This window comes from Kogia breviceps, chromosome 2 (genome assembly GCF_026419965.1).
Source record: "Kogia breviceps isolate mKogBre1 chromosome 2, mKogBre1 haplotype 1, whole genome shotgun sequence".
NCBI lineage: Eukaryota > Metazoa > Chordata > Mammalia > Artiodactyla > Physeteridae > Kogia > Kogia breviceps.
The window spans coordinates 57175966-57202306 of NC_081311.1; the positions used below are offsets into that span (position 1 = coordinate 57175966).

At 41.8% G+C, this 26341-nt stretch overlaps 1 protein-coding gene across 38 annotated transcripts in view; it reads left to right on the top strand.

The window, feature by feature from the left end:
• The window catches only part of KCNMA1 (potassium calcium-activated channel subfamily M alpha 1), a 773456-nt gene that overhangs the window by 411860 nt on the left and 335255 nt on the right, over positions 1-26341 (top strand). For 16 of the 38 annotated variants that reach the window (XR_010838921.1, XM_067025307.1, XM_067025277.1 and 13 more), the window contains exon 4: positions 19294-19317. The exons of the other annotated variants lie outside the window; for them this stretch is intronic. Coding sequence is in view for 15 of the 16 variants with exons in the window: in XM_067025307.1 (XP_066881408.1) it covers positions 19294-19317 (24 nt within the window). In the remaining variant the exon portion in view is untranslated. The remainder of the gene's footprint in view (positions 1-19293; positions 19318-26341) is intronic. 38 annotated transcript variants of the gene reach the window in all.

Here is a 26341-nt window from a genome sequence, read left to right on the forward strand (position 1 = left end):
AAAAAAAAAAAAAAAAAAAAAAAAGGTAAAAGATCCATTAACAATTTTTAAAGAAAACGATTGGGTGGTTGGAAGACCATTTCCCGAAATTTCCTTTTGGTTCTTTAGGAATAAAGAGCAGGGAAGGAGAAGGAAGATGGAGGGGAGATGAGAGAAGGGGAGAGGAAGCAGGCTGGCTGGATGGCATTAAGGAATTATCCAGCAAGCAGTAAAAGCAATTTGCACTGTGAATAATTAAGGTTCTTCAGCCCCTCCGGAGTTGGCTGAAGCACCATTCACAAGCACTTTCTTCTTTCAGGTTAAAATTAATTGGAGTGTTGGTTTATTTATCTTTTCCCTCAGTAAACCAAATGATTCATCCTGATTTATAAACTTTCCACCTATGCACTGTCTGTTAGGGCCAGTGGGGGTGAGTGATTGATGATTTGATTGTACTCCCCAGGGCCAATGTTTGCAGAACCCAGACGCAGGTGGCCGGGTTACTGACCGCTAGAGACTTCTCAGAGCCTGGAATCTCTAGTTGCTTTGAAAAGGGAAAACAGCTGGCCTCATGAATGTGGGTGTCTTATATGTCTTCAGGCACCCTCTTTTGTAGAAACTGCAATATATGGCTAAAAAGGGTGAGGAGGATTATAGACCCAAGAGCTTGGGGGTTTTTATATTTCAATATTAGAGTTTCATACCCACCGGGAAAGATGCTTAATACAACTCTGCTTCTTGTATTTAGAGAAGATGCTCGGAGAAGGTCCCCCTAATATTAGAGTGGCCCATGTAAACGTGCACCACAACAACACAGAATTCTTTCACGTGGCTTATCTCCTCTGCTAGAAGTTTGTAATCTCCCGAGATTTCAGAAATAAATGAGACCAGGAAACATATTTCAGCTCTGAGGAGGTAGAACACCCATCCCAGATCCTGTCGGTCAGCCTTCTGAGACAGTCCAGAGGAGACCTGACTCTGCAGTGATCCTGAGAGGCCTCGGAGCACATGGCTGCTGCTGTGGCTCTAGATTCTGACCATGTGGGGTAGACTCTTTCCTCTAGCCCTGCCCAGTGGAATGACCTTGACAAGAAAGACTAGAGGTTAAAGCACAGCTTTGGCGGCCAACTGCCTGAGTTCACATCCTTCCTGACCACTCACTGGCTTGATGAACTTGGTCTTAGCCTCTTCTCTGTGCCTCACTTTCCTCCTCTGTAATAGAAAGATAATAACATAAATCGTAACACAAACAAGGTTTTTATGAGGATTAATTGAATCAGCATATGGAGGCACTTAGAACAGTGCCTGCCATATTTAGAGGATTAGAACTGTGCTCTCAAGGAATTTTAGTTGTTGTTATTATTAAAAAAAAAAATTTTTTTTTTAATTTATTTATTTTTGGCTGCACCGTGCAGCATGTGGGATCTTAGTTCCCTGACCAGGGATTGAATCCATGCCTCCTGCATTGGAAGTGTGGATTCTTAACCACTGGACTTCCAGGGAAGTCCTCATTTTAGATATTATTGTTATCATTTAGACTCAGGTTCTCCACTTGTAGAAATGTGCTGATGATACTGGGGTTGTCTTGAGGATGATGAAATAATGCAGCCAGTGTGCTGATAACAGTGCTTGGTCAGAGCATTCCTGCTCATCAGTGATTGCAGCAGTGGTCATAACTCCAGTGACAAGAAACACATCAGTGGGTCTTGGCAGTTCCCACTTGGATTAAGACTTGAGGTTGCTGGGAAACCTTGTAGCATGTCAGAGCCCTTAAAAATGTTGATCTTGACCCGCCCTGTCCTAGGCGGCTTCAGTCAGTGCCAAAGCTTACAAGACCTGGACAGTATGTCTCTTGGCACCCAAGATGCCAGGTCTGCCTGGGTATAGGATTTACACATCTATCCACCAACCCTCAGTTTGGGCACAGAGAGCCTGAGTGCCTGTGTCCTTTGTGTGTTAAGTTTCTAGTAATAGGGCTGGTAAAAAAAAAAAAAAAAAAAAAAAGCTCACTGGTAATAGTGCTGTTGAAAAAAGTTCACTGGTAATAGTGCTTTGAAGAAATGAATGTATTAGGGTTCTTCTTAGAAGAATGATTTTAAGATTATATTATGCTGATGGAAAGCAGAAAATAAAATCAATGCTCCTCTGTAGGCCTTGTGCTCTAGAAGGGTAAAATTAATTTATGAAGCATATCTGTGAAGCAAAGGCTCCAGAGCCGTGGCTCCACTACTAATTCTGGTGACAGCAGCAATGTAGAGGAACGATGGTCACTAGATGAAGAGACCCCGACAGGCGCTACAAGAGCAGAGGATCTGAAAGACTTGGGGATGGGTCTAAAAAGCAAAAACACATTTTAAAAAAAGGAAAAGGTCTCATAAGCATTGAAATCTGACCCGCAGGAGAGCAAGGACCTTCTTGAGATCATAGGTATTTGTGGGCTGTCAGTGGGATTGGGCAAAGCTAATTGCCTCTGTCTCGTTGATGTGGTTGAACCACAGGGTGGGCTTAGCTCTGAAGGGCCTTCTTCCTTCTTCCTGGGCTAAGGAGAAAATGCCCATAGGAGTCAGGCTGGACGTAATACAATAAGAAGTGGTGGGGACTGGGGTCACCTGTCTACAGGGGACACCCACTCAACTGTAGTGAATTATTGCCCAGTAGGAACATGGAGCAGGTCTTTCAGATCTTCTTTTTATTCAAGTGATTCTGGAAATAAAGTTGTTGGGTTTTTCTTTCTTTCTTTTTTTTTTTTTTTTGATGTAATACTTATGATTTTAGAAAACCATATGGTTGGCCATTTGGCAACCTTTGACTCAGACCAGGGAGCTAGCTTTGTATGTGCAGGGCAGCCGTTGGTGTCATCTGGGAACAGCGGGCTATACTCCTTCAACTTTGGCCACCACCCCCTCAGCTGTCAAAAGAGAAGGGCTCACAGCTTTTGGGGGACCTGATGGAGATAGTCTTATCTTCCAAGCTTCTCCATCCCATCACTGCCAGTGGTGGTCCTAGAATTCCATTCCAAAGCTTACACTTCTCATCCTTTTCTGGAAAGCATCCCTGCAGCCCTTCCATTAAAACATAATGGAAATTTCTATTATAAATAGGGTGACAGGTACACTTTTAGTGTCTTTCAAAAATATTTTGGTCTCATGATATTCCTGTCCACCAAGGACCCAAGGGAGTTATGGGATGTTTATGTAGAGGTGGGCCCCACTTGAGAAGGAAGAAGAAAAAAAAACAAACAATTCAGAATGGAAATTGGGAGTTGACTATTCTCAGCACAAAAGGATTTTTCTCATTATAAAAATTTCCATCCCAAGGTTCCATCACAGTGTTCTTGTTGAATTTACAATAGGATTTAGTTTATAAATCAATTTGATCTACACATAATTTTTAGCAAAACATCTGCAGCATAAATTGAGGTGCACCTGCACTTCATACCACTTTTTTCTCATTTTGTTTTTCATTTTCCACTTTGGTCTGTCTGTGTCATCTTTAAGTATCTCTATGTTTTCGTTCTTATAGTTTCTGGGGACTTCAAAGCAAACCCACATATTAAATGTAGGAGGCCAGAAACACTCTCCATAATTGGATAAATGGATCATAATTCCTCTTTCTTTAATATGTACCAGTTGTTGGGAAGAGATGATCAGGGAAAAAGTGGGGGAATGAGATGATGGAGATTGATCTGGTATCTATAACCTCTATAGCCAATACTGAGAAAGTAGGGTTTATCAGAACAACTTCAATAACATAATGGAGGCCTCTGCTCTCAAGATTTTCACATATGAACTTTTCATTTGTGATGATGTGGCAGAGTGGAGTCTTAGAGACAGGGCTTAAAATCCTGGCTTTTCTAGGTACTAACAATGCAAACTTTCTGCGGCCCATTTTCTTTTGTGTGAAATGGGAGCATAATGCTTTATCTTGAAGTATAGCTGTTGAGGATTAGATGAATGATGTGTTCAAATTCAAAGTCACCTACAAAGCCAGTGTCCAGCTTATAGCACTCATTTGATAAATGTTGGTTCTTTTTTTCTCATGAATGAGTTCATGGTGAATGAATTCCTTCTCAGGAAGTAATTCCTATTTAGAAGGCTTTTGGAGCTGATGCCTAGAACTGAAGAAAGCTACATCTTTCATTAATTTTAAGATACAGTTTTCTCCCATAGTTTAATAACATCTTTAAAATCAAGAAATGTCTTTATAATTGATGGTTTCTTAAGGCAATAACTGGCACATTTTTTCCTTCTTGGGGGCACATAAAATAGTGGTCCATCTTCTCCTATTGATGACAACTTCGATTCAGTGAAAATGAGTATTTATAGTTTTAAAGGTGAGGCTATAGTTATACTTTACATGTGTAACGTACAACTTCCTCTTCACCTCCTCCCACTCCTCTTCCTTCTTCTTCCTCTTTTTCTTCTTCTTAACAGTTTTATTGAGATATATCTCATATACTATAAAATTTAACCATCTGAAATGGTTCAGTGGTTTTTAGTATATTCACAGAGTTGTGCAACTATCACCACAATCTACTTCTAGGATATTTTCAACACCCCCAGAAGAAACTCTCTATCCATTATCACCCATCCCCCAACCCCTGCCCCCAATCTTTCCAACTGGGACAACCACCAGTCTGCTTTCTGTCTCTATGGACTTGCCTATTCTGGACATGCCACATAAATAGAATCTTATAATACATGACCTTTCGTGACTGGCTTCTTTCACTTAGCATATTGTGTTCAAGGTTCATCCATGTTGTGGCATCCAAATAATATTCCATTGTGTTGCTATACCAAAGTTTCACCATTTATCAGTTGGACATTTAGGATGATTCCACTTCTTGTCTATTATGAATAATGCTTCTATGAGCATTGGTGTACAGGATTTTGTATGGATATATGTTTTAATTTCTCTTCAGTATATATCTATGAGTGGAATTATTGGTCATAAAATGTCTTAGCTTGGGCTGCCATTACAAAATACCTTATACTGACTGCTTAAACGACAGAGAGATTTATTGATTACAGTTCTGAAGGCTGAGAAATGTAAGATCAGGATGTCAGCATGGTGAGAGCCCTCGTCTTGGCTTGCAGACAGGCACCTTCCTCCTGTGTCCTCACAGGGCAGGGGAAGAGAGAGAGAGAGAGAGAGAGAGAGAGAGAGAGAAAGAGGGAGAGAACAAGCTCTCTGTATCTCTTCTTATAAGGACACCAATCCCATTTTGAGGGCCCCACCCGTATGACCTCATTCAAACCTAATTATCTCCCCATCTCCAAATCCGGTCACGTTGGAGTTTAGGGCTTCAATATACCAATTTCAGGGAGACACAATTCAGTCCACAGCATATGTATCTCTATGCTTAACTTTTGGAGACCCTTTGTATTATCAGCTCTGTTCGGGCTCCAGTTTTTATAGTTACCCTTATGAGTTTACTATGAGTCACATAATCTGCAGCTCATAGGTGCTAACACCATGGTCATTCATTTATTTATTCAACAGAAACTTAATTACCTGATCTGTGCTGGATACTATAAATCAGCAAGCCAGTAAATATGATCAGGGAACATTTATAAACTAGTGGGGGGGGGGCAGGCAAAAAAAAAAAAGCAAAAATAAAACAAAAATATTTTAGAAAAATTTCTGTTTTCATGCCCTGAAAATAAAAGAGGAGACCAGTCAAACAGAAGATCGCGGTGGCTTGACATAATGGGGTGATAAAGTAGGGAGTTAAAGAGAATAAAGACATTTTGGGCAAGACTCACTAATGGACGGATGTGGAGCAAAGGAAGAGGAGGAACAAAGGATCCTTCCAGATGTTTGGCTTGAATAACAGGTGGTGCTGTTTACTGAGAAGGGGAGAGCTGCATTGGGAGTAAGCTGTTTGGGGAGAAAGCAGGGTTTTTGTCATGGATATGTTAAATTTGACAAATCTGTGAAACATGGAAGAAGGGATATCAGGTGGGAAGTCGGATCCAAGAGTCTCGAACCTGGGAAACACTCTGGGTTGGAGTTATACTTTCAGGAAATAAAAAGATGATTTTGAACTCATGGGATATGTGGGATCATGCAAGGGAAAGAGGAGAAAGTGGCCCAGGGTGGAGAGAGGAAGGTCTCCAACGTTTAGAGACTGGGCAAAGCAGGAGCAGCCTGGATGGGAAACTGAGAAAAGAACACGTGACCCAGGAGGGTGGGATGATGGAAGTCAGGGGAAGAGAGTGTTTCAGGGAGGAAGAAGTGGTCCACTGCCAAATGCTGCTGAGACATCAGGGAGGACAAGGGTCCAGGGTCACCTGCAGAGTTTATAACACTGGTGTCGTTGGTATCCTCGACAAGGGCAGACTTAGCAAGTGGTAGGGAGGGGGCCAGTGTGAGGTAGACGGAGGATGGAGCTCTTGTGGGAATTTGACTGTAAAGACATTGAGTCGAGAATCTGAGTGGGATGTGGGATCAAGGGAAGTTTTGTTTTATACAGTGGAAGACAGCTGAGCACGTGTATATTTTGATGCCAGTGTTCCAGTCGTGAGGGAGAGATGGCTAGAGCAGCACAGACAGAACAAAGCTGAAAGAGCATCATCCATGGAGGGTGTGGCCTTTTATAGGAGGAGGGGAACTTGAGCCACTGGATGAGGTGGCAAAGAGGAGGGACTGGACTGCTGTGAGTGCTGGTGTGGAGGGCTGCTGGTAGGAAAGAGTGAAACTCGATCTGATTTCACGAATTATTTTTAATGACAATATGAAGTGAGGCCATCAGCTGAGCATGATGGTGCAGAAAAGGACATGAGAAGTTAGGGAGGAGAAGAGAAACTATGAAATAATGGGAGATTAGAAAGCAAACCAATTCAAGAAAAATAGCAGCTTGCCGGTTAATAACGAGTGTCAGTTTGCAGTGTAACATCATGAATGTAAAGTGAACCCAGTCACTTCAGTTGTGTGGTTTTTATCCAGGAAATTTCAGCTACCCAGGAGCCCATGGGGAACAGAGGAAGAGTTAAGACCATCGTGGGGAAGGACTTTTGTTAGGGATGAAGGGTGGCTCCAAAGGGATGATGATAAGGCTGGACCGTGGAAATTAGGCTGGATGAAGAGGGGCGTGAGATGAGGCAGGAGCAAATGGCTGGCCAGGGGCTTGGGAGTTTGGAGGTTTCCCTGAGGTTGAAGAATGATGACAGTGGGGACTCTTGAGCAGGTGAGCCCAAGAGGTAAGAGGTCATGGTTGAAGAATGGGATGTTTGGGCTCATGGTATCAGATGTGCCACAGGCGCTGTTCCTAGCCAGGTCCAGAGCATGTCCATGGAAGTGGATGGGTGGCATGCAGTACAGGGAAAGGTCACAGATATAAGCACAGCAAGGAACTGAGAGGCCAACCTTTCTGATGGTTCATCTATGTCACAATTATCAAGACGATGAGGGGAGGTGGCGTGGATGGGGAAGACCATGAGCCAGGAGCTGGGTCCTTAGTCATGCCCCTTAGATCCACTTGTAATTGTGTGTGTGATCAGGATACGTTTTGCCACCCTGTTTCTTGTGCCTTGAATGCAGCTTCGAATTTAAAATCGAGGTACAGGAATCAGAGTTTCAGAAATTCAAGTCCGTCCCTTGCAGCCCCTGCTTTATGTTTTAAGGGTGGTTGTTTGGATGACCTGTCCTTGGAGATGTGGGTGCTTCTGCCCTCACAAGTGGCTTCTTCAAGCCTCCTCTGCTGCTGCCTTTGATTTGCACTAGAACATAAACATCAAAGATTTGATTAAGGAGAGAAAGAGGAAAAGAAAATCTAAGCCCAGATGCTGAAAGGTACCTTGCAGGTCTCCATCCTCAGCTGCATTCCACGCATGTAGGACCAGAGCTGGTTTTGCTCTTTTGCAGTGTGCCCTGTGAACGAGACCACATTGTTATTTACACATCATAATTGTATCGTTGCACGTCATAACAATGGGATTTCAACAGTTATTATTGTACCTTCTAATTATGTGACTACTCAGGCTCTCACCAGTCATGTAATTAGGTTTAATTACATCAACTGTGCAAATAAATGATAGTCAACTACAAATTACTTAAAATAAAATCCAGAATTGTGCCTACGTTGGATGTTGCCCCCAAAACAAGGCAAGAAAACAAGTAAAGGAGGAAGGCTTATGAAACCAATTAGCAAGTAAAAGGAATGATGTGTTCTGGACAGATCTTTAAGGATGATGGTAGGGAATCAACTTGTCTAGAAGTTTGCTGTCATATTTTCCTCGAACAGAGTGTGCTGGTAAGAATTGAGGACGTCAAAGGCAAGAATATTGATACGCCTTTGCCACGCCCCAGAGCAGGTAGTTTTTATTTCTTTAGTAAGGAAAGGGGGAAGGGGAGAGAAAGGGGGAACAAAGGGGAGGAGGTTGATGAGAGAGAGAGAGGGAAGCGTAACAAATTTGGCCTTTTGTCATTGAAAACAGTACAGTACGATTTAATGTGGAGCCCAGAATCAAATAAATTTGAACAATTCAAGTTTATTATTTAAAACTTGCCTTTAGTCCTTATCTACCTCACTCTGGCATTTTTGACTTTCTCTTTTCTTCACCCTTGGTTTTGTTTTCCAAACTCCTTCTGAGGTTGTTATTTGAAGTTAGAACTTTAGGGCCAAGAGCCTGGCATGGTCTTTTCAAGACTAAATTTGTGAGACCAAAAATTAATAGGAGAGACACCCAATGTTTGAAATATGGAACACAGAATAAATGTAGCACTCATGATCATTTTTCATTTGCATTGTCTCTAGCTGTTGGATAGTTTTGGACTGGGGTGCTGAGATCAACTTGAAAACTGGGTGCTGTATCACAGGGGACCAGTTTGGTTTTGTTTTTGTTTTCTTTCCTGTGGAGGCATCTCAGAGTAGTGGCCATGTCTGAAAGTAAGTTTTCTGTGGCTCAAGTCTCAGAGCCAGAATTGAGAATAGTGGTAAATGTCACAGTGTTCTCAGCTTCTGAGAAGGGCTACCCTGGTGCTTCTAGAGAGGAGAGGCAGAGAGCTTTCTGTGGAGGTGGGAGCTGCACCCATCTGGGTGCAGTGAGCCAGTGGGGACTCTTGAGCAGGTGAGCCCAAGAGGTAAGAGGTCATGGTTGAAGAATGGGTTGTTTGGGGTCATGGTATCAGATGTGCCACAGGCGCTCGTGCGCCACAGGCGCCCATCCCAAAGGATGGGCCCGCCACCTTTGTGCTCCAACAAAGGGATATAATTGGTAGGTGCCATTTAAGCACATATATACTTAGGGAAAATTACCCTCTGGGCTTGGCCGAGTACTGCATAACCACCGAGCACCAGGCTTGCTCAGCATCTGCTCCGGGACCTTACAGCGGTTGACAGGATGAGGATTACTTCAAGAGTACCCATAATGGCTGGTGAGTGTACTTGACACTGCTATAAAAATAAGACTTGATGCTGCTGAGGGTTAGATTGGGGGGTCAGTGTACTGGGTTAGCTCTCCCCTGTGCATTAAAAATGAACAAACTGCATAGCTACAATAGCACACATGAGGAAAAACAAAGTGTGTTTAAATCTAAAACGAAGGCATATTAATGCATTCTCTTCTCTTGTGGGTTCTTCTATGGAAGCCCCCATATGGACAGTGGAAGCTAAGGGACCTTAATCTAGACATATTCATCTGTCCCTTGGTTTCTCCATAATCCCGGAATTGTGTTTCACTTTCTGTGGGGCTATGATGGCACTCATTCCTACATGGAGGTTAATGCCTGTTAAGTTCAACCCACAGCTATGGAAAGTGGCACCCAGGAAAGGGCTGTACAGTTGTGTTGGAAAGTTCAGCAAGCGTGGAATTGGAACTAAGAGAGAGGAGTTGGGCTGGAACTTTGGGGCCCAAATATCTCTTTCCCCATCTCTCCAAATCCACCCGATCCAATAAAGTGAAGCCAATGGTAATCAGCGGGTTTGCAACAGTGTGCCATTCCACTCTCCACTTCTCAGAAACTTAGTGTGAAATGGAAGATGTGCTGATATTAAGCAGCCAAAGCTATTTTCTAAATGAGAGTAGAAGAACCTAGGGGTAGGACAGAAATAAAGACGCAGATGTAGAGAATGGACTTGAGGACATGGGGAGGGGGAAGGGTAAGCTGGGACGAAGTGAGAGAGTGGCATGGACATATATACACTACCAAATGTAAAATCGATAGCTAGTGGGAAGCAGCTGCATAGCACAGGGAGATCAGCTCAGTGCTCTGTGTCCACCTAGGGGGGTGGGAGGGAGACGCAAGAGGGAAGAGATATGGGGATATATGTATATGTATAGCTGATTCACTTTGTTATAAAGCAGAAACTAACACACCATTGTAGAGCAATTATACTCCAATAAAGATGTTAAAAAAAAAACGCATAAGCAGTTTGCACAAGTCAACTTGCTGAGCCGTTATAATCTGCATCCCAGATTCTCAGCCCTGCACTAGCCTAGCCGCTCCTGGTTTGTTCTTCTAAACAAATTCCATTGCAAAGATTCAAGTGCGCTCTACTGATGGGTAAAGGCAAGAGCCAGGAGCTAGCTTCAGAATCCTACAGAGGCACTTCCCTACCTAGGCATCTATGGTATGCATGCAATTCTGGCGATAATACGCTCAAGGAAAGACATTCTACAAAACGCATCTCATAAGCGCAGGAAGCACCACACAAACTGAACAGGTATTAGCAAAGAAGGGAGGGGAGGGACCCCACATGGCCAGTCACCAGGAAGCAGCCATTTCTACAGCCAGTATTTATCAGATGGTCATGAGGTCAGGTGATGGCTTAGCTAGCTATCATTAAGGGATTCTGACTTTAGTTCCATTTTCCTCTCTCTAGGACTGTAAGCAGTTTCTGTATTTACTGAGAACTTACTATGTGCAACGATTACTATTTTACTCAGCACCACTGTGATGTCCTCCATTTGATGGATGAAGAAAGGGGGCCTCACAAAGTTTAAACATGGTTACTAATTGGGACCAGAATTTGAACTCCTGGTCTGAATCCAGAGTTCTTTCTCTTCACTCCAAAATGATGCATTCCTGTTATATGCCAATATCTGTGGAACCCTGGATAATTCATCATTGTAAGCACATTTTAAGTATGGGAGATTGGCATGGGTGGGTTCAAATTTATTTAGGGGCACTTTTTTATTAATGTACATAATAAGAAGGGCTTTGGATTAATAGGCTGTCAATTTCTTCTTCACATAACCTAGGAAGGCAATTGACAAGGAAATGTTCTGTTTTGCCTTCAAGTGAGATTGGAAGTATGTGATTAAGTGTAAATCAAAAATTAGATGTCAAACATCTTTCCAGGTGCATATATTATAGACTGTTCAATTATCAAGGGACTCCTTATGTTGGAATAAGAGAGATGAAAATCCCGTGATGTGGGTACAAAAGTCATATATACATAGGAAGTGAGGTGGGAGCAATCTCATGCTAATAATCGTGGTTTGACAAAGGAAGCACTATTATTAACCAGAGGCTTAATCTTATTGAGGTTGAGATAGGACTTCAGTCCTCTCTCCCTCCTTCTTCCCTACCTCTTGCCTCCCTCCTCTTTCCCTCTCTCCTCTCTCCCTCCTTATTCCCTCCCTGCCCCTCCCATTCCCTCCCTCCCTCCCTCCCTTCCTTCTTTCCCTTCCTTCCTTTGGACCTCCATTTATTTGTTTATTCATTTGGCAAAGTTTATTGAGTCCTACCACGCACTATGTTCCAGGCACTAGTTTAGGCTCTGGTGAAGCAATGAATAAAACAAGTTTTCTGCTTTCATGGAGCTTGCATTCCAGTGGCAGTGGACAAAAATGTGGGGATTTGGAGGAACAGAAAAAAGATTATTATGGTTGGATCTTAGTGGGCAAGAGAGATAGTGATGTATGGAGAAGGAAACTTACGGCAGAAACAGAGGAGTTCCACTGTGCAGCGAGACCTGCCCAGGACAGATGGAAGCTTGGCTCCTGGCTTCACATTTAACATCATCAACGGGAAATGAGCTAATAAACCCTTACTAGGTGCCAGTGACTATCTAAGCGCCCGTTAGATTTTAACACAACTCCACTCAGTGGATTTTAAAACATCTCTACCAAGTTGAAAAACAATGAATTCAATGTCAATAATTCTAAAAAATCCTCTTATGGAATTAACAGTGAGGACACAATGACATTATGTTTTTCATGTTTTGGGTTTTTTTTCAGTTTTTAACAGTGGTGATACTGTTCTAATGTAATGGCCTTAGCACTCATCCATACTTTTTTAAAAAAATAATTAATCAATTATTAATTTTTGGCTGTGTTGGGTCTTTGTTGCTGTGTGTGGGCTTTCTCTAGTTGCGGTGATCTGGGGCTACTCTTCGTTCTGGTGTGCGGGCTTCTCATTGTTGTGACTTCTCGTTGTGGAGCATGGACTCTAGGCACGCAGGCTTCAGTAGTTGTGGCACGTGGGCTCAGTAGTTCTGGCTTGCGGGCTCTAGAGCTTAGTAGTAGTGTGTAGTAGTAGTGTGTAGTTGTGTGTAGTAGTAGTAGTAGTAGTAGTAGTAGTAGTTGTGGCACACGGGCTTAGTTGCTCCGCGGCACGTGGGATCTTCCTGGGCCAGGGCTCGACCCCCTGTACCTTGCATTGGCAGGCAGATTATTAACCACTGTGCCACCAGGGAAGCCCCATACATACTTTTTTATTATTTATTTATTTATTTATTTTTCCCTTGCGGTACGCAGGCCTCTCACTGCTGCGGCCTCTCCAGTTCCGGAGCACAGCGCGCAGGCCCAGCGGCCATGGCTCACGGGCCCAGCCGCTCCGCGGCACGTGGGATCCTCCCAGACCGGGGCACGAACCCGTGTCCCCTGCATCGGCAGGCAGACTCGCAACCACTGCGCCACCAGGGAAGCCCCATACTTTTTTAAATGCAGAAAAGTATTTTATATTTAATGGGATTGTTTTTAAGCTTTAAATTAAACTAGTGTTCTTCCTATTTATTGTGAAACTGGCTCATTTGCAGATGGGTCCACTGAATGGATCCATTTGTTTTGTTTGCTCTGTTCACACTATGATATCATGCTGTTCATAGTTTCATCTGAGCTAAAGTGGTGTTTTGATTCATAGAATTTTGTTGCTGCTCATAATAAATGAATATCATTACATCTTTGCTTCTCTGCTGTTAGCTCACACATAACTACAGATTGTCTTTAGAATTGCTTACACAGAGCACCGTGTTTCAGAAGCTAGTGACAACTTTAAAATTTTTTACAATTTCATACAATTTTAGAAAATAATACTGATTTTTAAAAATCCATTTACTATTTAAGGAGAGAGATGGCTAGAAGGAGCTGTCCATCAAAATATATGCTGGTTTGAGAGGACAAATTAAAGGGAAAGTCAAAGTTAAATGATTTAAATGCTTGGTTCAGAGACCATCTCTAAGGGAACCTTCACCACATGTGCAGTCTGGAGTGATAGCTGTGATAGGACTGATCTTCATCTATCTAAGACTGCATTAAATGTTACTGTATTTTTCGGAGGTTAGAACGCATTATATTCAGCACTATTTGAAGAGTAGAGCATGTTCCATATCCAGTAAGACTAGTCTGTTTGCAGGCACACCTTTGGGGTTCAAATCCTCATCTGAACTCACCCCCTGTGCTATTATGGGGATCCTTAATTTGTCTTTTCTTACTTCAACACTTGATTCTTTGGATTGAGTTCCTGGAGAAGTGGTTAAGCAAGTGTGACCTGTGTTGATATCTCTGGATTTTCAATTTATGCTGCTAATATGCTTAATGTCAAGTTTGGGTCAACCTTCCTGATCCAGAGCACAAAATATAGATATCATCTGAAGAAAAGAGAGAAGAATGAATTGAGACTCCGGTCATCTCTATGTATTATTTCCATCCTGGCCTCCCTGCGATAGAGGATAATACTCATCTAAAGAGAAAAATACAGATCCATTAGTTTGAGAGAAATGAGTTTTAATTTAGTCTTAGGCATTTCATTTTGTGATAGCTAGTAACACAGAGAAATCAAATGCCCCAGTGGAGAACCTCCTACCGTAGGATTCAGAATCTCCTGTAACCCTCTCAGGGCTTTGGCTTTTCACAGCTAGTGGGTCAGTTGGCTTCAATGAGTGGTGAATCTTGCTATCTCCAAGACCATTCCCATTCTAAGGCTTAGAATCTTCTCCTTCCCACATCTTAGGGCAGATAAACTGTAACTCTCCTGGAACATAGGAGGAGTCTATAAATTAATCTTTTGAGGACACTGCATCTACTAGGCATTGTCGTAACATCATGGCTGATGTAGTAATTGTCATACTATTTAAGTTCTCAATCCATACAGGATCCTGGGGCCATTTAAAGTCAAGTGAGAAGTTGGGATTTCCCTAGTAGGCTTGGCACTCATCTTGGTGCTATTGGATTGTGATCAGTTTTCTCCAGATCCTTCCATATCCTCGCTCTATCCTTTTATGTTTTTCCTCTTCCTTAAACATTTGTTGAGGGTCTACTACTTGGGCACTGTGCTAGCAGGAACACAGACATGGAAAAATAACCCCCCAGCCCCTGCTTAGGGAGCTCATGATCTATAGCAGAGAAGGGAGAGAGATGGGCAAACAGAAAAATGACCACTGAGTGAGTTATGAGTGCCACAGTGGAAGCACCCATGAAGAAAGGGAAAACCCAGAAAAGGGCTCAGTTACCTCCAGGCGAGGGGGGGATTAAGGAAGGCCTCCTGTAGGAGTTGACCACTTCTGTGTTCCAAGGTGAATAAGTAAAAGTTTGCAAGTGAATAGCATGGGTGTGAAACAGAAGGGTCAGTTCAGCAGCCCATTCTTTCTTAGCTGGTGTTCATTCTTACAGATGCCGGATAGTTCTGTAAATTTTCTGTTTTCCATTGGTTAACAAATTCCTAAAATATATATATATTGCAGTTAGGATAGGACACTTCTTCATAGTAGGAGCTTCTGGCTCCTCAGGGAATGGTTTGAATAACTCATTTGTTTCCAGTTTGAGCTGTTCTGGTTGTTTGTCCTTTAAACAACTAGGGGAAGATGGAAGTTCCAGACTCTTTATGAGCCCAAGCCACCTGCAGGTTATAACTGCGTTAGCTTAACAGCAAGGCCACATCTTCTATTTCAGGGAAGATTGAATTGGCTCTTCCTAGACATTCATTTGTGAGGCTTCAGTTTGAGGAGATTTTATTCCTTGCACATTTCTCCATTTTTCTTTTGTTTTAAGGGAAGCTTCTCAGAAAGATAAAACAGTTGAAATGTTTCTTGTAAAGTCATTGGCATTCTAAGGATCTATCTTTACTGCCATATTTGGGCCTTGACTTTACTTCCAATAGAATTGCCTAGGAGAGGCATCATTTTAGTAGGTAGAGTGGATAGGTACCCTTGGGTGATTTGGGGGATGCTGCAAAGACCTCTCTACTCCAAAATATCTCTCCTTCTAACTTGCAATTTACCTGAAATTCTACAATTATGAATTCATTCTTAAAGCCTTTTAGGTTGTTTTTTAAAATCTAAATATCTTTTCATATCATCTTGTACCTTAATTGAGCAGGTCTCGGTTATTGGCTCCTTAGTATGGGAAGCACTGAGCTCCAGGAAGGGAAAAGGAGAGGCTGAAAAAACAAGCAAAAGGATAGCTTAGTCCAGGACCAGCCTTAAGTGGGGGAGGTCATTATAACATCAGCAGCATTACTCAACATAACTCGTTACTTGACATCTGCTTACCTGAGGAGATTCCTGTGGGTTAATTCTAGGAGTTTCCTTATCACATTAACTATATATATATATATATATATATATATATATATATATATATATATATATACACACACACACACACACACACACACGTATGTATGTATGTATATATATATATTTTTGTGTGTGCGGTACGCGGGCCTCTCACTGTTGTGGCCTCTCCCGTTGCGGAGCACAGGCTCCGGACGCGCAGGCTCAGCGGCCGTGGCTCACGGGCCCAGCCGCTCCGTGGCATGTGGGATCTTCCTGGACCGGGGAACGAACCCATGTCCCCTGCATCAGCAGGCAGAACTGTCTATATTTTTTGACAGTTGATTCTGTCTTGAGAGATGGTCAATGAATATTTGCACAGTAGATAAATGACATCTCTGCCTTAGCTGATGCTCCTCTAAGAAAGGGAGGAGGGTAGCTAATATTGATTGGCATTGCTAGTCTCTCTTGTACCGCTTCTGTATCTTTTGGAATTAAACACATTACTACACAGATAGCAGGGGCCAAAGAAATGCTTTTTAAAGAAATCACTTTGTATATAATTTTTGAGCCTCCTATCACCACAAATAGAATACTAGCCTGACATCTGGCTAAGGTAAAATGAAGCAGACAAATAACTGATTATTTTGTTATTATAACTTGATCTTGAAATAGTTTCAAGAAGTTGCAAAACAATACAGAGTTTTTGTGTACCTTTCCTTCATTGAGAGTACTGCATATTACATAGCTGTAGTATGTGGTTAAAACCAGAAAACTGACATTGGCACAAAATTTTTAACTCACATACTGACCTTTTTTGTGTTTCTGCCAGTTTTTAGAAGCACTTTTTTTTTTTCTGTATAGTTTGAGGACCTTTTATCGCATGTTTTTATATTTTTAACCTCCCCAGTAAGAATACAGAACTCTTCCATTGGCACAAAGAAATTCCCCTATGAGAAACTAAATTTTAAAAAAGATCAATAAATTGAAAAATATACACCAACATTTCTATAAGGTCACATTAATGAATTTTAAAATTAGTACTAATTAAATTAGTACTAATGGTACGAATTTTAAAATGACAGATCAAGGTTTGAAAGCCACTAGAAACTTGTAATTCAATTGACTACTTGTGAATATAGTATATGTGGGGTTTTTTTTTAATCACTTTTTTGACTCTCCAAATAAAAGCATCTTCGAACCTCAGTCACTTCTGTTGATCAAGATGGAAACTTGCTATCTACGGAAAAGTTTTTCTTACCGTGTCATGTTCATCTGAAACCACAGGTGGATGGGTTCATATGGATGTGCACACAGTTATTACTGCTTCTTGGCAGGAGCACAGGTTGGCAAAAGGAGCAGGTGAAGCAGACCTACTTACTGAGTTTTTGGGGAAGACATTTCAGAACATGGGCAGGAGCTCTTAGCTCTTGCGATTTTCTGGTTGGTTTCCATCCGATAAGTACCAGGAGGGTAACCTGGGGAAGGTGATGCGGCCCTAATGCTCTACTTCGTATTGTGTAGAAGAGTTAGGGCTAACACTTTCTCTGCTCATTTTCCAAAGAACTTGGTTAGCAATGCCACCAAATCCTCACACTCCACTGCCTCTTAAATGCCTGGCAAATCCTGTGTACATTGAGGCTGCTACAAGCATGACAGACTGTTTTTCCTTCACAGAGTCCTGTTCTTTATGGGTTTCGATATCCTCAGACCCCAGAAGGTTGCCTAAGAATATGAATTCTGGGAGGCGTAGCTTTCTTTTGGTTTGAGTCAAGACAACAAGAGGGAAAAATATCACTTCTGATAGTATGCTTTCACTTTAAAAAAGGGAAAACATACCAAGTATGTTTGATGCTCACTTAACTTTCAAGGAGAAGGGTCGTGGGGACTCTGTACCCTCAGCTGATGAAGCAGAAACAGTAAAGTTTTGTTTATATGGTGTTGTGACCATGTGATCCTGCTTGTCCGGTGGATTTTCGTTTGTTCCAAATCCATTCTCATTTGGAGTTTCCGTGAAGCTAGGACAAGTGTACAAATGCTGACACGGAGAAAATGAACCCTCTGCCCTCAGACTTGTGCAGAAAAAAACATGATAAACTAAACTCATAGTAGGAACACAGACCTATCACACTCTCTTGAAATGAGGCCATGCCTTCCCAGTTGATCCTGACCATTTCCTTGAGTGTCTGCTAAACAGCACAGTAAAAGTCGCTTTAGAGAATATCAGTCTGTTTCCCTAAACCTAGCAGAGTGCAGGTTACAGAAGAAGAAGTCTGGAGAAATTTGTTGAATGAATGTACAGACTGTTATCTTTTTGTTCAAAACTATAGAATGTTTTTGAAAACATTCAACTTAAACTTTAAGGTTTTTAATCAATAAAAGGGAAATCAATTGTCGTCAAGTGGAAAGAGCCGCACCTTGAGGTGTGAGAAAGGGGGTGCTGGGAGGAATCTACTGGTGTCCTTCCATATATTCCAGGGGTCCTGGTGGATGTCCAGCTCTCCCTGAGCACGTAAGCTTGAGAGCATGCCTGCTCATTCGCACGGGGCCTGAATCCCCTCTCATGGCTGTAATCACACATGCAGGAAAAGTGAAGGCTGAGCTCCAGAACATTTTAGGAGAAATACTATCTCTGGTCAGCACCAGGAGGGAGAAATCCACCATCCTTTGAGTTGTGTTCAATGTGTCAGGGATCACAAGAGGCAAAGCGGGGAGGAAAAAAGAAAACAGATGTTATGTAGAGTAGGCCGTTCCCAGGAAAGCAGTCCTCAGGTATGGCCTGTGGCCTTGGTATCAGAGGGGGGCATGATGGGCCCCTGCTGAATCAGTAGTATTTTTATTTCTTTAAAAAGAACTTTAAACTCCTGTTATTATTATTTTTGCTGTTCAATCGATTTTGATAAAAACACTTTCGGGAAATCTCACCTGTAATTAAGTTTCCATGAAATGGTCAAGGTATACGGGGTGAACTCACTTCTGACCTGCCTTGCATGCTGAGATGATGAAAACATGGCTCCCCTTGGGAGTGGGTTTAAATTCAGAGTCATGGGTGGCTTTCGGGGTCACAGTAGCATAGAGTTACCTATGCTTGCACCACCCTGAGCTTTCATGACTGTTGGGATCCTTCAATGCCATGTTATGCTTTGGGAGTCACCATGAGCTCTGTAACCAACGTGTTAAGGATGTTGGCTCTTAACTGTCTGTATTTATCTGACCAGCTCAGCTCTGCTTCTGTAATGAACCATAACCCAGGAAATCATGGTGTGTATCTTCATGTAACTGATGCATTGCTTCTCCTGAATTTTCAAAACATCAATGTTAAAGAGCCTAATGAGGTTATTTGTTGACACAACATACATTATAACAAGACCTGCATATGAAAGGATGGCCAGGGAAACCATCTGGTCAGAGTAACGACCAGTTCTGTCCTCCCCTTCCCTCCTCTGCCTCTCCCCTCCTCATCCCCAAAGCTGCCTCTTTTCGTGCGTAATGCCAGTGCTCTGTACAGTGTTCTGTTTAGAGTGGTTTGAACATTTTTCTGCCCGTGTCCTTCATTGCCGAAGTAACTCCCCTCTCTCATGTCGACTCTTACCCAGGAGCCGCACTGCAGACTCTCTGATGTAGGTCTTTTCTGCATGGCAGCTAAGGCCAAGCTGTGATTTTCATTGCATGATGCAACGTCACCCTTTCGGTTGTCGCCTCCAGGTTAACCAGATCCTTTCCCTGCACTGCCCATGCATGTTGCGTTCTTCCCCCAGGGCCCGGACCTGAATGTAGTGAGTGCCGGGCATGCATGGAATTGAAGCGGCGAGCATTCTAATACAATGAAGTTCTGGGGTCTAAGGTTCTCTTTGCATATCCTTGAGGGCCCCCAGTTTGCTGTGATATCACAAAGGCCTCTCAGTCCCTTGAAAAATCTAGCCTAGAACCTTGGGAAAGAGAGAAATGAATCTTCTGTTTTTAAGGATGTGCTGAGCAAAGGCTAACAGCAAGGAATTTTGAAGTGAGGGTCAGTTTTCCAAGTAACAACTTACCTACAGTCCTATAGATAGATGCCCAGCTCTGCATGGGTGGGCCCAAAGTGACCAGAGTTACAGTACCTTATCGCATCTTTCTGAACATTATTACCTTGTTTGCTTTTGCTTAGATCCAATAATTTAGATGTAATCTTTTGCTTAGATCTAAATGTATATACTTAAAAAAAACATCTTTAAAGCTAACTGTCCTGGGGAATACAATCATGGACCTTTCTCTTAAATTATTGTGTAAACAGGAATGCCACTAATTCAACTTTAAAAGACATGAGATGGTAGTACTAAAAAGGAATATCATGTTCGTTGAAGCCTGTTGGTGTTGTATTTACATTATTAATTTGTAATTGTGATCATTTTCTCTCTTTGAAATATATTTTTGCCTTAGGGCTTATGGCTTTCTTTAAAAATGTTCTTTTTTTTTTTTTTAACATGTTTTTGTCTCCTCGTTTTTACTCTCATTTATTCTCAGAAGGAACTTTTATATAGCATACTTGTCAGGGTATGTTTTCTTACTGGAATTTTTTTGTTATTTCATATAAATAGAAACATTTTAGATGTACGCTGGCTGTAAATTGAGAAAGATGACAGCTGGGCATTAGCACGCTCTGATAATCCTAGGGTATGAATGAGGGTTCCTAGAGATTCCTGTTGGTACTAGCTTGCCAGCACCCATTAGATTAAAACTATGCACTAAGCAGTGATAATGACACAAAATTGAAAGCTTTGTATCCTGTCTTTATTTTTCCCTCATGAATCGTGATTTCTGCATATCTGGGGGATTTAGCAGATTGAAGCTTTTGCCACACCTTTTTCTCCTCTATTCTGTTAAACATGTCCTACTCGCCCTATAGAAATAGGCTTTACTTAGAATTTCATAGCATGCCCTTTTGGTAGCCAGCATAAAGGTCCTTTGAATGGAAGCATTTCCCTTTCTGTAAGGAGCTTAGATGGAATTATTGTGCAGACCTGTGCAGAGCGGGTGATGCTGACCAGCATGTTGAAATGCTCTCACTTGCCCAAGCTTTCATCTGGGAGTTTGATAAATGAAACAACTGATCCTTCTTGTGAGGTTCTTCAGCAGAGACCCATTCCTCTTTCTCTGAAAAACACAGTGCTTCTGGATAACATGAAAGGATTTCTGAAACCCAACATAGAGTGAGGTAAATGGATCCATTTATAGAGACAAAGGAGAAAATCATAAGGAATCAGATTTCTCAGGGCTTCCCGAATCCCTCCCAGAGATGGTTTTACAGTGATAGGGAAAACAGTTCCGGAGAAAATCAAAGATATGGCAATAGAATTAAAAAGAGGACTTGCAGAAGGAAGGAAGGAAAAAGAAACTTCACCCATTGAACATGTAATTCATGATATTCCTTTCTAAATTTGGATCTAAAACTCAAGTGGACACCACTGATATGGTAGAAAGAGCTCTTCTTTTCTGAGGCATGAGCAGAACTATTTTGATAAATAAGTGATTTCCAATGTTAACTGGAAGCAAGCAGGAAAGAAAACAATGAAGGAAAAGAAATGTTCCAAGAGATAAGAAGTTGTTTTCATGAAGTAGTTAAGAAGGGTATTAAAAAAGTGTATACTTGAAGATAACGCTTGTGAAATCCTAGGATTTAACAAGTTGTTACCACTTTCCTTGCTAGTGATGATGATTTGTTTCTAAGGTAACTTGATAGTCCAGGGTGACATTGGTCTCCATGGCCCAGGTCGCTTTGTGGCATTCCTAAGGAGTGACGTCTGCTTTGTACTCAGCAGACTCAGGACTTCTAATCGGCAATATCTCAGGCTCTCCTTTTTGGCCGTGAGGCTGCTGGGCTCTCAACAAAACTCCTAAATAGGAATACTTGCAAAACTTTCGTGCCTCAGCTGTCGGCCAAAGACAGAGCTAAGACACAGCTATTTTAATTCCTTGTGTAATAAAGGTATAATTGTTTCCTATGCCAGATGTCAGAGAGACGTGTACCAGATCTTTCTCTGTGTCTTCTTAAAAAAAACAAATGAAAAAAAAAAAAAAAAAAACCCACAGGATGTCAGAAATAAAGCTATCATAATTATTGCTTTAGCATCACATATACATCCATGTGTAGCTTTTACACATGGATGTATATATATATATACATATATATATATATATATATTCACCACCAGCGTCCTGGTGGTGAATATATATGTTATGTGACAGTGTTTTCTAGTCTTCAAAGTGAAGTGACAGGTAAATGGGACAACTGCTCTTTACATAGATATTTTTTTCCCATTATTTTTCCTGAAGAGTCTTGGGCCTCCTACAGTTGGTGCCTGGTAGGTCCTCAGTGTTGGCATTCTTTGTCACTGTAGCCCTTTGAAGGAGACCACTGAGGGGACTGCTTGCCATTCTGCTTGGGTTCCGATGTGGCTGGGGGAATAGCAGGGTTGAAACTGTAGTAGGTCTCTTAGGCGGCCAATGGAATATTGAATTTCATCAAAGAGAATAGGAAGGGGAGCTGTCTCATGCATCCTTATTACACCCATCTGGTTAGACTGCCAGACTGGGACCCAGTACAGGCTTCCCCACTCTAAGTCCTGGCAGGTAGACACACAGCAAGGAGGCATTGCCAAGGTCAGGCTGTCCAGGTGTACTGAGATTATGTTGGGGAGGAAGACAGGGATGGAAATATAGGGCATAAGCTAAATGGGAGATGAGTGAGTGACCTGGAAATGCCCAGAAGAGTCCAAGACAAACATCTGGAGAAGAAGACTCAGAGAAGAATTTTGAAGTCTGCACCCAATAACAGCCCAAAGAGGTCCACGATGATTTGAAAACCTGTTATGCTGTGGAAATCCCAACCCACCTGCCCAACCTTGCCCTTGATGGGCCAGCCTTTGTCAACAGAGGGATCATGCTTTTTCTGAGGAACCTCTCTGCAATCAGGAGAGCTTCTTCTGTGGGGAGCTTTGAGGCTGAAGCACCTTGAGACTGTGCCCCAGGCTGTTCCTTAAGGATGCTCTCTCCTTAAGAAACAAGCACACCAGGCAATTGCTCCTCAATGTCTAGAACCTGATGATTGGTCATTACTAGTTAGAGATGGTTGTTTACGGGCCTCTTAAGGCAGGTATGATGACATTTAACATCCAGGGAAAAAAAGGCATTGGAGGCAGAGGCAGTGGTGGGATGAATGCTCAGTTCTTCCTTCCTCAAGTCTAAGCTTTCATAGGCATGAGAGGAGTAGGGCTCTAGGGTTCAGAGGTACTGCCCCACCTCCCCCATGCCAGGCAGTATGTCTGGGTTCCTTCTCTCCATTCAGACCTGGGACTTCTTTTTGCCCCCTTCTTCTCCCCATTTCTAATCACCCCACCCAGGCTGTCCGGTTTTGTGGATGGCCCCAGAGTGAGGTTGGAGTTGGATGGAGAGCAGACATCCATGCTGCAAGGCTATGGATATGCACACAAGTGTGTGTCCACCCATGGTTACCACCCCTCGCCTGTGCATGGTTCACTGACCCTGCCCTTGAAGAACTCAGTCTGTTTTGTAATATTTGTGCGTGAGTATGTACGCACCAAGGCTGTTTGAATTATGTACTCCATCATGTCCTTCCACTAGAAAAACAAGAGTTCACTATAGAAAAACTGGCTCGAGTCAGTGGAGGTAGGGAAACAAGGGAGTAAGAATCAGTAGGGACAAGCCTCTTAGATAGCCTCATCCACCAGAGGGCAGACAGCAGAAGCAAGAAGTACTAAAATCCTGCAGCCTGTGGAACGAAAACCACATTCACAGAAAGATAGACAAAATGAAAAGGCAGAGGACTGTGTACCAGATGAAGGAACAAGATAAAACCCGAGGAAAACAACCAAATGAAGTGGAGATAGGCAACTTTCCAGAAAAAGAATTCAGAATAATGATAGTGAAGATGATCCAGGACCTTGGAAAAAGAATGGAGGCAAAGAACGAGAAGATGCAAGAAATGTTTAACAAAGACCTAGAAGAATGAAAGAACAAACAAACAGATGAACAATACAATAACTGAAATGAAAACTACATTAGAAGGAATCAATAGCAGAATAACTGGGGCAGAAGAACAGATAAGTGACCTGGAAGACAGAATGGTGGAATTCACTGCTGCGGAACAGAATAAAGCAAAAAGAATGAAAAGAAATGAAGACAGCCTAAGAGACCTCTGGGACAACAATAAACGCAACAACATTCGCATTATAGGGGTTCCAGAAGGAGAAGAGAGAAAGAAAGGACCCAAGAAAATGTTTGAAGAGATTATAGTCGAAAACTTCCCTAACGTGGGACAGGAAATAGCCACCCAAGTCCAGGAAGCGCAGAGAGTCCCAGGCAGGATAAACCCAAGGAGAAACAGGCTGAGACACATAGTAATCACATTGACAAAAATTAAAGACAAAGACAAATTATTGAAAGCAACAAGGGAAAAATGACAAATAACATACAAGGGAACTCCCGTAAGGTTAACAGCTGATTTCTCAGCAGGAACTCTACAACCCAGAAGGGAGTGGGACCATATATTTAAAGTGATGAAAGGGAAGAAGTTACAACCAAGATTACTCTACCGGGCAAGCATCTCATTCAGATTCGATGGAGAAATCAAAAGCTTTACAGACAAGCAAAAGCTAAGAGAATTCAGCACCACCAAACTAGCTCTACAACAAACACTAAAGCAACTTCTCTAAGTGGGAAACACAAGAGAAGAAAAGGACCTACAAAACCAAACCGAAAACACTTAAGGAAATGGTCATAGGAACATACATATCAATAATTACCTTAAACGTGAATGGATTAAACGCTCCAACCAAAAGACACAGGCTTGCTGAATGGGTACAAAAACAAGGCCCATATATATGCTGTCAACAAGAGACCCATTTCAGACCTAGGGGCACATACAGACTGAAGGTGAGGGGATGGAAAAAGATACTCCATTCAAATGGAAATCAAAAGAAAGCTGGAGTAGCAATACTCATATCAGACAAAATAGACTTTAAAATAAAGAATGTTACAAGAGACACGGAAGGACACTACATAATGATCAGGGGATCAATCCAAGAAGAAGATATAACAATCATGAATATATATGCACCCAACATAGGAGCACCTCAGTACATAAGGCAAATGATAACAGCTATAAAAGAGGATATCGACAGTTACACAATACTAGTGGAGAACTTTAACACCTCACTTACACCAATGGACAGATCATCCAGACAGAAAATTAATAAGGAAACACAAGCTTTAAATGACACAATAGACCAGATAGATTTAATTGATATGTATAGGACATTCCATCCAAAAACAGCAGGTTACACTTTCTTCTCAAGTGCACACGGAACATTCGCCATGGTAGAACACATCTCGGGTCACAAATCAAGCCTTGGTAAATGTAAGAACATTGAAATCATATCAAGCATCTTTTCCAACCACAACGTTATGAGATAAGAAATCAGTTACAGGGAAAAAAAACCTTTAAAACACAAACACATGGATGCTAAACAATGTTACTAAATAACCAAGAGGTCACTGAAGAAATCAAAGAGGAGACCAAAAAATGCCTAGAGACAAATGACAAGGAAAGCATGATGATCCAAAACCTATGGGATGCAGCAAAAGCAGTTCTAAGAGGGAGTTTTATAGCAATACAGTCCTACCTCAAGAAATAAGAAAAATCTCAAATAAACAATGTAACCTTCCACCTAAAGGAACTAGAGAAAGAAGAACAAACAAAACCCAGAGTTAGTAGAGGGAAAGAAATCATAATGATCAGAGCAGAAATAAATGAAATACAAACAAAGAAAACAATAGCAAAGATCAATAAAACTAAAACCTGGTTCTTTGAGAAGATAAACAAAATTGGTAAACCTTTAGCCAGACTTATCAAGAAAAAGAGGGAGAGGACTCAAATCAATAAAATTAGAAATGAAAAAGGAGAAGTTACAATGGACACCGCAGAAATACAAAGCATCCTAAAGATTACTACAAGCAACTCTATGCCAATAAAATGGACAACCTGGAAGAAATGGACAAATTCTTAGAAAGGTATAACCTTCCAAGACTGAACCAGGAAGAAATAGAAAATATGAACAGACCAATCACAAGCACTGAAATTGAAACTGTGATTAAAAATCTTCCAACAAAGAAAAGTCCAGGACCGGATGGCTTCACAGGTGAATTCTATCAAACATTTAGAGAAGAGTTAACACCCACCCATCTCAAACTCTCCCCAAAAATTGCAGAGGAAAGAACACTCCCAAACTCATTCTACAAGGCCACCATCACCCTGATACCAAAACCAGACAAAGATACTGCAACAAAAGAAACTTATAGACCAATATCACTGATGAATATAGATGCAAAATCCTCAACAAAATAGTAGCAAACAGAATCCAACAACACATTAAAAGGATCATACACCATGATCAAGTGGGATTTATCCCAGGGATGCAGGGATTCTTCAATATATGCAAATCAATGTGATACACCATATTAACAAATTGAAGAATAAAACCATATGATCATCTTAATAGATGCAGAAAAAGCTCTGACAAAATTCAACACCCATTTATTATAAAAACTCTCCAGAAAGTGGGCATAGAGGGAACCTTCCTCAACATA